This window comes from Sinocyclocheilus rhinocerous, unplaced genomic scaffold (assembly GCF_001515625.1).
Source record: "Sinocyclocheilus rhinocerous isolate Xijiao unplaced genomic scaffold, SAMN03320098_v1.1 scaffold30, whole genome shotgun sequence".
NCBI lineage: Eukaryota > Metazoa > Chordata > Actinopteri > Cypriniformes > Cyprinidae > Sinocyclocheilus > Sinocyclocheilus rhinocerous.
This window is the reverse complement of record NW_015657838.1, coordinates 1,117,783-1,132,481: the sequence shown is the minus strand read 5'-3', so window position 1 is coordinate 1,132,481 and position 14,699 is coordinate 1,117,783. Positions and strand designations below refer to the sequence as shown.

Sequence of the window (14,699 nt, the reverse complement as noted above, 5' to 3'; positions counted from 1 at the left end):
TATATATATATATATATATATATATAATTTTTCGTCCAGGTCAAGGGGATATTAAATGTATATTCAGAAAATATGCATTAAATTGATCAAAAGTAACAGTAAATACATTTATGATGTTTAAATAATTTCTATTTCAAATAAATGCTGTTCTTTTGAACTTTCTATTAATCAAAGAATCAAAAAAAAAAAATTACAGTTTCCACAAAAATGTCAGTCAGCACAAATGTTTTCAACATTAGTAATAAGAAGAAATGCTTCTTGAGCACTAAATCAGCATATTAAATTATTTCTGAAGGATCATGTGACACTGAAGACTGGAGTAAAACAATTTTAATTGTAATAATTATATTGTATTCTATTATGATGTTATATTTTTTATATTGTATTAATTACCCAATATTAAAGTTTTTGCTGTATTATTGATCAAATAAATGCAGCCTTAGTGGGCACTTCTTTCTAAAACTTAAAAAAAAATCTTATCGACCCTAAATTTTTGAATGGCAGTGTAAACTATTGTGTATTTTATTCAATTGAATTCCATTCAGGCCATTTAATTTTGGCCTTTTTTCACATAAACTTACAAGACTTTGTCTTGGTCAGAGATACATTTCTGCCATTCTGTCTGTTTAGCTTCCCTTAGAAGGCTTTGGGCCCTATCATACACCCGGTGCAAGGCGCGGCGCAAGGGTTTTTGCTAGTTTCAGCCTGACGCAGTTCTCATTTTCCCGTCTTGCGCCGCATTGTTTAAATAGCAAATGCATTTGCGCCCATTTGTGCGCCCAGGGTGTGCTTGGTCTAAAAAAGAGGTGTGTTCAGGCGCATTGTTGGCGCGTTGCTATTTTGAGGAACTGAAAATACACTGCGCCGTAGACCAACTCAAACCTGGTCTAAGGTCTGGCGCAATATTTTTTCTTTGTTATTTAAAGAGCACGTTAGTAATATGCGCCTATAGGCGGGTGCACAACGCGCGTACACTTTGCTTATTAAGCAAACTTTGCTTTGCACTTTGCTTACGCGCAGCAGCACACAAACATTTTTAAAAATGAAAAATTACATTCAGCCATGTAAATAGCGAACCTGCCATGGCGCGAGTGCAACCAGCTTTTAAAGGGGATGGGAGATGAGACTCTGATTGGTTAATTGCACGTTACGCCCAAAAAACACCCATTACTCATTAAGAGAATAGGGGCAACCCGTTTAGACCATGCGCCCGGGCGCGCCGACCGTTTTCCCGTCGTTAAACTAGCAAAAGTGGATTCGGACACGCCCTGAGTGCACCTGCGCCATGCGCTTAGATCGTTAAAACAGGGCCCTTTAACTGTCCCAGTCTCACCTGACTAATGGATGTATTCCCCCTCACACTCTATAAATTTCTCTCTGATCGCCTCTTTTCCTGTTCTCTTTGTTTCTTTCTTTGTGTCTCATGTTTCTCTTTCTTTGCCCATCCTGTCCTGTTCTTGCTTTCATATCTAACTCTGTTGCTCACAGGCAGTGGCACCTCTCAGGGAGAAGATACGGGAACTTGAGCTTAGGTATGTTTTTTTATTTTACACCCAAAAATGTGTACACTGTGCTAACTTCATGTCTGGTTGTGCTTCATATCATGCCATGGTCTTTTACAGATAATAAAATTATTTCTTATAGTACAATACTTTAAAACACAGTAATATTTAGTACATTTATCTATTTATTTACTTACTTTATATTATACATGCTATTTTTAATGTGGCCACATTTGACAAATATGTTGTGCAGTAGTGAGGAAAAAAGCCCTGAGAAGAAAGTAATCATCTGGCTAGGATATTTCTCAACCTCAAACCTTGCACTGTAAGTTTGCTTCATAAAGTGGCATATGTCTTAAAACAGACAACCTGGAGAAGCTTAAGCAGGGATGAATGGATGAAAAGACGAGCTGAAGCATAATGTGCACCAAGCTTTGATTGACGTAGCAAGAGAGTCAAATTTGCTCTTTCATCGTTGTTTTTTTTTTTTTTTGATATGTGAAATCTCCAAAGAGTGTGGCTGTCTCTTTCTTTTCACTTTACCGCATCTCAGCCAGACCTGTAGGAGATTACATGATGCTGTTTTATTTGCCCGGGGCCCTGACTAATCCCAACACTGACATCATCTCAGTGTAAATTATCTGTGTCAGAAGATTCATCAAACAGTCTCAAATGTCATGGCTGCAGTATGAAATGAATCCTGTTTCTACTAAAACTGAATCAGTTTGGCCAAAAAAAATATATATATATATTTTGTCACTTTTTAAGGTACAATCAGCATTATCAGCATGGCTGTGCTCCTAAAATAAATTATTTTACAGCTTCTGTGGGAAAACGCATGTGAGAGGAAGGATTAATGATTGTCTATCTTCCGTTTGGCAGTGACAACTTTATAGCCCTTATTTATTTTTTTTGCCTTCCACATGTTCATGCTCTTCATTCTGGCATTGTTCAACAAAAGTGTGAATTCACTGCTTCCCTAAAGGAGTGTTTTGGAGTTAATTCCTGATAACCTGAGCTAGAGAGCGAACATTAGGATAGTTTCTTTTCACCTTGAGCTTGATCGAACATGACATATAGTACTAATGAATATAATGCAACTCTACATGCAGGACACAATTATAGCAATTGGCTGCAAAGGCTACAAACATGAAGTCAGGTTTACAGAAAATAGGAAATGAAAACTGTTGCTTATAAATGTAGCTCTTCAGAAGGGCAGTAGTGCAGATTTTTCTGAGGGATGAATTGATGTTATAATGAAGCTTCTCTGGAGTGCACAGAACACAAGAGATTTGAGTTACCTAAAGAAAAATGTGTTCTCTATGGGACCAGTGCAGCAGTTGAAATGATATACATATCCACTTGTCAGTATTGAGTATCTCAGTTTCACTATTAAGTATCACGGAGAAACTCAAGAATAATTGATAGGAAAATCAAAAGCACAGATTCATCCCGCTGGATTCTTGAATTGTTATTGAGTTTCTGCTCTTAGATACTGATAAGTGGATTTGTACTGAAATAATTTGAAAGAGTGGCAAGGAGAATGTAATGTGCTTAAGGACATTTTTCATCAGCATTGATTTATTTGCACTTATGTCTCTATGTAGTGGTCTTTTGAGGTATAGAAGCTAATTAGTCTTGAATCATGCTTATTTAAGGTTTTCTTTCATTATACAGTTTTACCCAGAAGTACCCACCTGTGAAATTCTTATCAGAGAAGGACCGAAAGAGGATTTTGGTAAGAAGTTCTTCTCAGTCTTCTTAAGTGTTTAGAAACTACTGCTTCAATAATACATGTACCTCTGTCTGTCAGATATACATGGAATCCCTTGCTCCTTACTAAATTATAGTTGGTCTTCATAGTTTATTGCCGTTTAATTGTTCATTTTCCACTCTTTGGCAGATCAGTGGCATCTTTTTCTTCCTCCAACCGAAATGTTATTAAATAAAATCTACTGTGTTTATATGATCACCATGTCAGGTTAAAGCATAACTAATTGACAATGTGTCACAATGAAATGATTATAGTAGGTAGTAGGAAGTTTTTCAATAGGCAGCATTGCACCCAGATGATTGAGACTGAATTGTACGTAGAAGCAGTGAGGAAACCAGAAACAGCAGGGAGTAGAAAGACTGCTCTATTCCTCTGATTATTCACAGTGCTTATTTAGCCGCATGTTGTGATTCAGTCCCATGTGACCACTGCTTTATTAAAATGTATCTCAAATTTAGTAAGTAAAAAGTCATTTATGACTATATATTTCAGTAATGTTGGCATGTGAAATGATATACAGTCTTTCCTCTGATAGATCACGGGTGGGGCAGGATTTGTGGGCTCGCACCTCACTGATAAGCTGATGATGGATGGTCACGAAGTGACAGTGGTGGATAATTTCTTCACTGGCCGTAAGCGCAATGTTGAGCACTGGATCGGCCATGAGAACTTTGAACTGATAAACCATGATGTGGTGGAGCCACTCTATATTGAAGGTGGGTGTATTCACATAATTGCTCACTTAGCAGAACATTATTTAATTTAAACACACATTAATAGAAATGTGTTGGAGAAACAATTAAATGTGTTACAGCATTACCTATAGATTTTGCTAACATCCTGTCGACTATGCCAAAAACGTTAGATGAAGTCTTCATGCCAAGAATATTGGATCCAGTCTCTTTACTAGATCCCATCAGAAGGTATCTGTTTTGTCTGGGATCCAGAACTAGCCAGCAGAATTTTGTCTGATACCAAAAAACAGTAAAATGGCTCTTTTGTTTGGTACCCAAAACTGTATTGACTTTCTTCTATCATATTAAAATTCTTTGTTGTATCTATCTGTCTTCTATCAGCCTGACAGGAAGAAATAGAAAGCCAGGCAAGAGCAGAAATCAGGAGGCAAAGTGATTTGAGATGGTCCTCACTGCAGAACACAAGATCCAGGGGGCGAGGATCCAGATCCAACTCCTCCCACCTTACATATACCTAAACCTACCCATCTCCACCCCTGATCCCTAAACCCACCCATCTCCACCCCTAAACCTACCAATCTCCACCCCGAATATTGGATCCAGTCTCTTTACTAGATCCCATCAGAAGGTATCTGTTTTGTCTGGGATCCAGAACTAGCCAGCAGAATTTTGTCTGATACCAAAAAACAGTAAAATGGCTCTTTTGTTTGGTACCCAAAACTGTATTGACTTTCTTCTATCATATTAAAATTCTTTGTTGTATCTATCTGTCTTCTATCAGCCTGACAGGAAGAAATAGAAAGCCAGGCAAGAGCAGAAATCAGGAGGCAAAGTGATTTGAGATGGTCCTCACTGCAGAACACAAGATCCAGGGGGCGAGGATCCAGATCCAACTCCTCCCACCTTACATATACCTAAACCTACCCATCTCCACCCCTGATCCCTAAACCCACCCATCTCCACCCCTAAACCTACCAATCTCCACCCCCTAGATGTAGATCCAACCACGCCCCCTGGATCTTGTGTTCTGCAGTGAGGCGCTACTGAGTGAATTTGACAAAAAAAAAAAAAACAGGATTTATTGAACAATCTTAGTTGTGTATGTTTCAATGCACAGACTTTGTGTACACTTGATCCCTGATTCATCTGACCAGCACAAATCCAAGTGTTATATACCAAAGCAAAAGCAATGGAAAATTACTGCTTAATAACATTGTGCTGTGGTGTTAAAAATCTGAAATGGAGACATTCTTTTATCTCTAACTTGTAAAGACAAATATCCCTTGAAACTATGTAATCATAAGATTAAACAACAATAAAAAGCACTACAAGAGCAAGGAAAATATTTAATATAATAAAAAAGACAAAATGTTTAATTATACACAATAATTAATTATATTATAAAATTGAATAATTAATAATTGAGATTAAATTATTATGAACAAATAAATTAAAGAAAATCAAACAACATGTATGTTCTCTTGAAGCTACACCTGACACAGTTTGCTATTAATAACAACAACAACAACATTAATAATAATAATACATTTGTGAATATGCAAAATGATTGAGAAATATTGTAAATTGGTGAGTAATTAAAAGTAAATGTAAATGGAGAACAGTGGACATAAGTAAAGGATACTAGAAAGAAAACGTTAAAGTGCCTCTATTATGCTATTTGAAAGGTTTATAATTTGGTTTTGGGAGTCCCCAACAACACGTTTACATGAATGCAAGGTCAAAACACACTTTCATTTTCTTATAATATGCATTTAAATTATCCTTATTTCTCAGTGACTCAAACGATTCGTTCGAAGATTCATCTGTCCAAACCCTTCCTTTGCATGAGGTTACTCTGCTCTGATTGGTCCGATGACACAGTCTGTTGTGATTGGTCTACTGTGTACAGATCATGTCGTAAACAGAACGTAGTAAAGACCCAAACAATAATGCTATATGTGTTAGCCAAACACAGACGTGGAGTACTGATAAATCACTGCAGTTTGTAAACCAACGTATTTCTCCATCCTTTATCCTGACTCCAAGTAATAAGAACAACAGACATTCTATGTTAATCGTCACATTTCTAGACAATAGCAGGCCGACAGCTGATTAGCAGAACTATAACGTGAGTTAGCCGAAGACTTACAGCTGCACTGACTGTATACACAACACAAAACTAGATATTTTTGCACATTCGACAGAACATTACAGCAACAATTATTAATCACAATTATTAATTGTTAATTAAACAATTATTAATTGTGATTTGAAGGAGCAAGCTGGTCCAAACAAACTGCTGTGGTATCTGCTGTGGTATCGTAGTAAAGATTAATTTTAACCACTGATACTCATCCCTTGGAAGTGAAAATAAACCGAATTTACTTTCACAGCGCAGAGCACAGCGTCTTGTCGACATGTTATCCACATGACTGAGCTACAGCGTTTGAGGGAGGCTCAAGTTTTCGCGGGATGTTCATGCAGAACGTAGGTGGGCATTATGCATATGTGGTAACTTGTGACATGTGAACTTAACGGAAATGAGATTCAAATTTTAAATGACTCATTTAAGCGATTCAGAGTTGACTCTTTCTTTTGAGAGACAATAACTTTATTTGTGATGCACTTTCAGCTTTACAACTTTGCAGACTGTTTACATTTCCATACAGCCACCTTACTACATAAAAGGTAATGTTCAAAAATTCATAATAGGGGCACTATAAAATTTATACCTCCTTTAGTTGCCTCAAAGGTACAAAGTAGGTACAGAGTGAGTTAAAATAAAAATCTTTGCATCTGTCATGTTTTTGTGAAATTCATTTTCTGATTGCATGGCCTTTCTATTAAGGGTGGGATTGTTCAAACCGGTATCATTATGGGAAGTGAAAAGACTATTAAAACAAAAAAGAGAAAAATTATTTAGATTCAGCTGCCTCTGTAAGAACCTAAAGTTTTCAAAGTTAAAGAGGTGGGGACAGACAGAAACATTCAATTTGTTTTGAGGACAGTCACTGGACCCAACAGTGAGTGCTTGAATGAAGTGATAAAGTGCTTAAGAGGAGCTTCAGGTCATTATTTTGGCCCAGGTGTGAAATTCACAGTATTTTTCGCCCCTCTTTGTTAGGCATCATCACACCTCCCACCACTCCTGCTAATCAAACCAGCAGAAGTGAGAGGGCGGCAAGTTAAAAACAACGTCAGCTATCTCTGTAATGGAAAATCTCAGCAGCTGGCAGCAACCCCTGATGAGTACAGGGTGACACACTTTACTGTGACATTAGCCACATTCACACAAGAAACCCGTTAATTAACAAATTATAAACGTTATTGTTAAATGTGGGGGGGTGGGGTGGGTGTTGGGGGGAGCGTCCGAATTCTGAAGCCCGGCTTATAACATAGCAAAAGAGGAACTCCTGTTCACAAAATTCAGTTCAGAAATAATACTGAATGAAAAAGAACAGGTTGATGCTAATCTCACATTTGTTACCATATAACTATAAACTTTGATAACGGAAAAAAACTATTCATCAGCATGCATTGATTAATACCATGTAGCAAAAAAATAAATAAAAATGTGCGACCAAATCATGTGCTGGTGCGACCAACTGAGAAAGTTGTTTAGACATTTTGCATTAGAAAACAAGACAATAGATCTTAGGAAGAAAAACACTTTTTGCAGTGTGATCAGTAGGTACAGTAAAAGTTATTTCCATATTCTAGTAGTATTAGTCTAATGGAGATCTGTTGAAACCGTAGCTAATACAAATTTTGCACTTCCTAGATGCAGAAACCCTGGTGATACCATTTGCTGGAAATTACATTTTAACAGCTGCGCCATTCAGCACTTGTCCAATTTGATAACATTACAGTAGATAATCATAATTTTTGACTTCCACATCACAGGCCTGTAATGAAATGGCCTGAAGTCACTGCATCAGCTCCTTCTGAACTTGGCCAACAAAATCTCATGAGGAAAAAGTAACTGTTTTATGGGGTGATGATTTCATATGAATTTTATTTAAATGTTATTCGAAAGAAAATTAACCATATAATGTAGTTGACACTTTCATTCTCATGTGTAAACACACACAAATACACACACATGCCAATATCCTCCTTTTCATTAGAGGGAAAGGTGCACTCAGTCAATAAAAAAAAAAAAAAAAAAAAATACACACAAAATTCCACCCCTAACCTCAACCTTAAACCTAACCATTCAAATGAAATCATACAGAATAGCCACCAATACACCAAAACAAATATTTTACATATAGTACAACCCAACTTTTTGACTGCAGATTTCTTACATCAGAGCATTCTAACCTCGAGCATGCTCAAACCATTTATCTTACAGCTTTGTTCACATGCAGCATCAACACAGAACTTTTCTGGCTTCTTAAGCTGGCTCAACGGGTTCTGCACACCCATGACCTCTAAACTGGAAAAATACCACTGGTGGTGGTAAATGCTAAAGTACTTTTGTTGTTGGTTATAATTCTGTGGCAACACATATAACCAGAATGGTAACATATGGTAAAAAGTTTAGCAAACTAAACATTTAGTCTAGTTTAGAGAGATGTTGACATTTCAACTAAGAAAATGAACATTTATTTTCTTTGTTTTTAAGATTTACATATGACATTTGTACTGAGACATTATTAATATAAGTTATCAAGGTATTGTGGATCACAGGAAATAGATGTCACACTGGATTTTGTGTAATAAAGCCAGTCAAATTACTGTCATATAAAGGTCCATTAGTAAATAGTCTGTAAGCAGTCACTTTGGATCTAGTCTCAGCCTCTGACAGCATGCCCATGGACCATCTGATACATTGCTGGCTGCGTCCATGAGTCAGGATAAACAGGATTTTCTCAGCTTGCCAAAATTTGGTTTACAAGTTACCAGACTGCTACAGTGAGTCCTTCTGAAGAAGGTGCTAGCCACTGTGTTTGCCATTTTAATTTATGATAGATATTCAAGTGTTTGGCTTGAGGAACTTAAACCTGCAAGTAGCTAAAATAGCTCTTCTGTCCTCAAGCACAACTGTATATCACACTTTCTGTAGAATCTTTTCCCTGATAGTTATTTTTATTATTTCTGTTGACATTCTGAGATTGACTAACTGATAATGGATTTTGGGTAGCCTCTTATATCCTTAACTAAGGCTATATTTGGGTAGACCAGGGTCCAGACTCCCAAAACAATTTAAATAAAATTGTGGTGTTCCCTATCGAAAATGGTCTCTCCTGTTGCATATACACGCTTATGTGGGAAACTCATATTTACTCTGAATGCTGAAGCTTGATTTGTTCATGTTTGTGTAGAATGGCAATTGAGCCCGCCAAAACAAGCGGAAACAACTGCCTATATAAGTCGGCGCTGAATGCCATTTTGTCAGAATTTTTCTCCTTCAGCGCAAATATCATCTCCTCGCTGGACTCTGAAGAAGAAGAAGAAGAAGAAGAAGCAGCTTGCTTACTTGCTGTAGAAGAACCCCGGCAGTGGAAAGATGCTACTCCTCAGTGCTTCTCCTCTGCGGCCATCCGGCAAACATAAGAGCAAATTTCAGCGCCATTGTTTCAAATGTGTCTCGCCCTGCTTCAATCACGGATCGCTGCCTTCAACAAAGGTGATCCTCCCCGTCCGGTCTCCCGTTTCTCCCCTCCCAGGAGCCTCGGAGGAAGAAACAGTGGAGCCACGGGGCTGAGTTATCGGGCTCGAGTGAGCTTACACAAGTCCATCGAAGGCCATGCGTTACTTCCTGCACTCCAGCTCGGTGGCTGGTTCAAGTCACCAAAAGGCTCCATCCTCCCAGCAGCCTGCAAAACCTGAGCCTGGGATCCAACAGCACCCGCCGACGGCTAGACACTACCTCTTTCCAAAGCGCCAAGGACCCCGCCCCAAAGTGACATTGAACCCTGAGCTGCAGAAGCCATCCTGATCTCAAAGCGAAGAGGAAAGGGACAGGTCCTGCCGAGACTGGATCGCCCTCAAAGATGTCTCGTGCTTGCACTCCAGTCCCCAGTTTAGCTCTGGGTGATTTGTTCAAGCTGGGCCCACCCTTCCCACTCAGCACGTGCCCAAACAAATTACCACTGTGATAGCAGATCAACATACTCAAAAGAGCACTTCTTCTCTTCACACTACAATGAATATCTGTTCCCTGCCCCTGTGCAGCAAACTGTCACTCGAAAAACTCACTTGCCTCGCGCCTCCAGGCTTGGGAAGCTATCCCGAGTGTGTCAAGTTGGGTTCTGCAGACCATAGAACGAAGCTACTCGCTCCAATTCACTTGCAGACCCCCTTGCTTCAGAGGTATTATTCAAACTTCGGTACAGGACAACAATTCGCATGTTCTCTGAGCTGAAGTGCAAAGTCTGCTTCCAAAAGGGGCTGTAGAGATGGTTCCTCTGGCGAACAGCGAGTCAGTCTTTTACAACCGTTACTTCCTCGTTCCCAAGAAAGATCGTGGGCTCAGGCCCATCCTCAATCTCAGACACGTTGAACCGTGCCCTAAAGAAATGCCCGTTCAGGATGTTTACTTTGAAACAGATCCTTGTTCACTGACAATTTACCGGCTAGCAACCTTGTTCACATTGGGGGCTTCTCGCCCCCTTAGAGTTTTCCAGAGGATGCTCGGCCTCATGTTGGCCGCCTCCTCTATGATTCCGCTTGGCCTGCTCAATATGCGGCCCTTCCAATTTTGGCTCAAAGCCTGTGTTCATCCCACACTTGGTGCCTGGGACACCTTCACGTCAAGGTGACCCACTGCTGCATTAGAGCTGTGGCCCCTTGGAAGGCCTCTCAACCGTATCAGACAGGTGTTCTTTTGGGACTGACCTGCAGATGGAAGTTGGTCACGACAGTTGCCTCCAACTTAGGTTGGGGAGCACTGTACGAGGGCAGACTGGTGTTCGGCTCCTGGTCTAGCCTGGGGCAACGGCCTGAACATCAACTGCCTTGAAATGGTGGTTTTTCTAGCACTGAAAATCCTCCAGCCAGCCTTAAAGGGGCACTACATCCTCGTCCGTTCAGACAACATGGCGGTGGTGGCCTTTATAAATCACCAAGGTGTCAGCTCACTATCCCTTTACATGATGGCAAGACGTCTTTTCCTATGGGCACAGTGCAACCTGCGCTTGCTGAGGGCGGTTCACGTGCCGGGCAGATTAAACCAAGGAGCAGATATGTTGTCCCGTGGCAATGTAGTTCCAGGAGAATGGAGACTAAACCCCAAGTGGTTCAAGCGATTTGGTCTGTCATCGGGAGGGCAGAGGTGGACCTCTTCGCCTCAGAAGACAACTTTCATTGCCCGACCTATTTCTCAAATGAGTGAATGCTCTGGGCCACGAATGTCCCAGCGCTCGCCTGTATGCCTTCCCTTCTATTGCCCTGCTCCTTCAGGTCATCAGACGGGTCAGGGAAGTCGGATGCTTGGTTCTCTTGGTTGCCCCACTTTAGACGAATCAAGTGTCGTTCCCCAAGTTAATCCAGCTGCTATTGGCAACTCCTTGACCAATTCCATTGAAGAAGGACTTCCTCTCTCAAGCGAGAGGCATGAATTGGCATACCCGGCCCAAGCTGTGGAGCCTTCATGTTTGGCCCCTCGGCGGGAGTCTTTACAGCTCTCCGTGAGTGTGACCATTATGGCGAATCATTCTATCTGGCTGGCCAGTCAGCTAAAACTACTTTGTCGTTAAGTTCTTGTGGGGAAATCTGAGATAGAATCCACATCGTCCTCATACTGTGCCAACCTGGGACTTATCCACAGTCCTTAGGGCCCTGTGAGGCCTTCCTTTTGAGCCGCTCCAGTTGGCCAACCTATGGCCCCTGTCGCTTAAGACCACCCTCCTTCTGGCTTTAGCGTCGGTCAAGCGAGTGGGCGATTTGCAAGCGCAGTCAGTCAGTGCTTCCTGCCTTGAGTTTGGGCCTAACTCCTGTAGAGTCATCCTCAAACCAAGACACAGCTATGTGCCTAAGGTGCTCTCTACTCCGTTCAGCGCACAAGTCATCACCCTTCTAGCTCTACCTATCTCAGAGGACGAGCAGGGTCCTAATCTACCCTGCCCTTTCTGGGCTCTTAGAGTGTACGTAGAGCGCTCTAGCCACTTTAGGCAATCAGAGCAGCTCTTTTGGATGTCCCTGCCCTTCATGCACTGATTTTGTCCACCTAATCACCTAATCCCCTGTACAAGTGGAGAAGGTTTTATGTAGACCCCAGCCTTATGGCCTGGGTCTCATTATTGGCTCATGCTTCTTAGAAGCCCTCATTACGGGCGCTCCGTGGCTGGGCTCGCAGAGCAGCTTCATTCTGCACTTGCTTATAGCATGGTGCTATTGGACACATTCCCCATAAGCATGTATACGCAAAGGGAGAAACTGTTTTGATAGGGAACACTCCAGTTACTAACGTAACCTCGGTTCCCTGAGATAACTAGGACAATCGTTGCGTAGACTGCCTTGCTATAAAGGTACACACAAGTCGATGACTATCACTATCAGTCGAAAGATTCTGACAAAATGGCATTCAAAGCCGGCGTTCGTGAAGCTGCACAAATGTGAACAAATCAGGCTTCAGCATTCAGAGTAAACAGGAATTTCCCCCGTAATCATGTATATGCAACATTCATTCCCATGATCTCAGGGAACTGAGGTTACTATACTAACCAGAGCATTCTTAACTGCTATGCTTGATATTTTCTGCCTTAAGAATGAATTTAAGAAATGTTTTTTTATTCCAAAACACAACTATTAAGAATGTTTTTATCTTAAGATTGTTTCATTCCTTAGTTTAGTTTAGTTTATATCATTTATTTAACAGCCAGAGTTAGCTACAGAGCTAATTTGCATCTGGGCAGGATGTTGTTACAAAATTACAATGCTCCATTACAAACAATACATAAAATATCACATCACACTCCATAGAATTAAAAAAATCTGGTCAGTGATCGCATATTTGATTTTCCTTAAGCCATACTTTAAGTGCAGTTTTAAAAATACTGAATGTTGTACACTCTCTAATATAAACAGGTACTGAATTCCATCTTTCTGCTACTCTAACTGAAAAAGCTGATTGTCCAAAGACCGTTTTCTTAAAGTGCCCCTATTATGCCATTTCCAATATTGCCTTTCATGCAGTGTGTAATGTAGCTGTATGTGAATGTAAACGATCTGCAAAGTTGTAAAGCTGAAAGTACACGATAAATAAAGTTATTGTCTCCCAAAATAAAGAATCGACACTGAACAGCTGAAACGAGTTGTTAGTAATTCGAATCCCACTTCCGTGACGGCTACACGTCACGGGGTAACACATTTGCGCCTATGTTCTACGTTGGCTGGCCGCGAACAACTTGACCCTGCCCACAAACACGTCATTCTACTGACGACTGCTTCTCTAATCTCGGGGAGTTCAACGCGGGATTCACAAAATGCTTGTGGTTGAAAGATGGATCAGTATCCTGTTTATTTGGACCAGCTGCTCCACTGAATCACAACCTGTAAGTATGATTAATAATAGATGCTTATATTTTCTACAGAGCGTTCAAAATACAGAACTATTGAAATAGGCGTATCGTTTCAGACAAGCGCTGTACGCCGTAGACCAATCACAACAGACTAGGCCATCTGACCAATCAGAGCAGAGCAGGCTCACGGAAAGGAGGGGTTTAGAGAGACTAAATCTTTGAACTGCTTCAAACAAATCGTTTCAGAATCGCTGGAAAATTAGATGATATTAAATGCATATTTTGAGAAAACGAAAGCGTTTTTTGACCTTGCATGCATGTAATCCTATTGTAGGAGACTCCCAGAAAAAATATTAGGAACCGTAAAAATGGCATAATAGGGGCACTTTAAATTTAGCCGAACAGTCACCTCTTAACTGATGACCTAGTCTCCCTGATATTCTCCTTACAGAAAGTCACACATTGTAAAAGAGGTGGTGGTGCAAGATCATGAACTAGTTTATACATCAAACACACATCTGCAAATAATAAAAAATGTCAAACGACAATGATTTATAATTTTTTAATAAGGCAGTGATGATAACTCCTTGGCTTTTTAGCTAAAATTTTCACAGCTTGTTTATAAATAGTATATAATGATTTTAACATGGTTATACTTGTTTGGGACCAACATGTAGCACAATAAGATGTGGGAGAATCATTGTATGCATAAAGAGTTTAGCAGCAGCCATAGGTAATTGGTGCCTAATATTCCTGAAGGTCATCAAGCTTGTTCTAGCACTTCTAGAAACATTTTTTATTTGTTTTTTTAAATTTAAATTAGAATCCATAATCGTACCCAAATATTTAAAATTCTCAACAATATTTATTACTTCCCGGACAACGCTCATCAACTCTTTGAAAAATTGAAAAATACATTCCCACAGTTTTACTCACATTAAGACTTTGTTCAATGCAGCACTAAGTTTGATAGCAGCTTGTTCTTTTGTCTTGGCATAAGTATAAACAACTATCATCTGCATACATCTGAACCTGGACCTCTGGACAAACTATATGCAGATCATTAATATATAAACGAAACAAAATTGGTCCAAGAATTTACCCTTGTGGGACTCCAATGTTGCAGTCAAGAAATGGTGAGCATATATCATTGATTCTTGTACATTGTTTTCTTAAATTTAAGAATGATTCCATCCATGTTAATGTATTAATAGAAAAATAGATAAAAGAACATTGATTAACGGTGTTAATCCCCCCCCCC

At 39.9% G+C, this 14,699-nt stretch overlaps 1 protein-coding gene across 2 annotated transcripts in view; it reads left to right on the top strand.

The window, feature by feature from the left end:
• Nucleotides 1-14,699, top strand: part of LOC107721615 (UDP-glucuronic acid decarboxylase 1-like) — a 60,231-nt gene that overhangs the window by 3,257 nt on the left and 42,275 nt on the right. For both annotated transcript variants that reach the window (XM_016529720.1, XM_016529721.1), the window contains exons 3-5: nt 1,489-1,532; nt 3,180-3,240; nt 3,812-3,992. In XM_016529720.1, the coding sequence (XP_016385206.1) occupies nt 1,489-1,532; nt 3,180-3,240; nt 3,812-3,992 (286 nt within the window). The remainder of the gene's footprint in view (nt 1-1,488; nt 1,533-3,179; nt 3,241-3,811; nt 3,993-14,699) is intronic.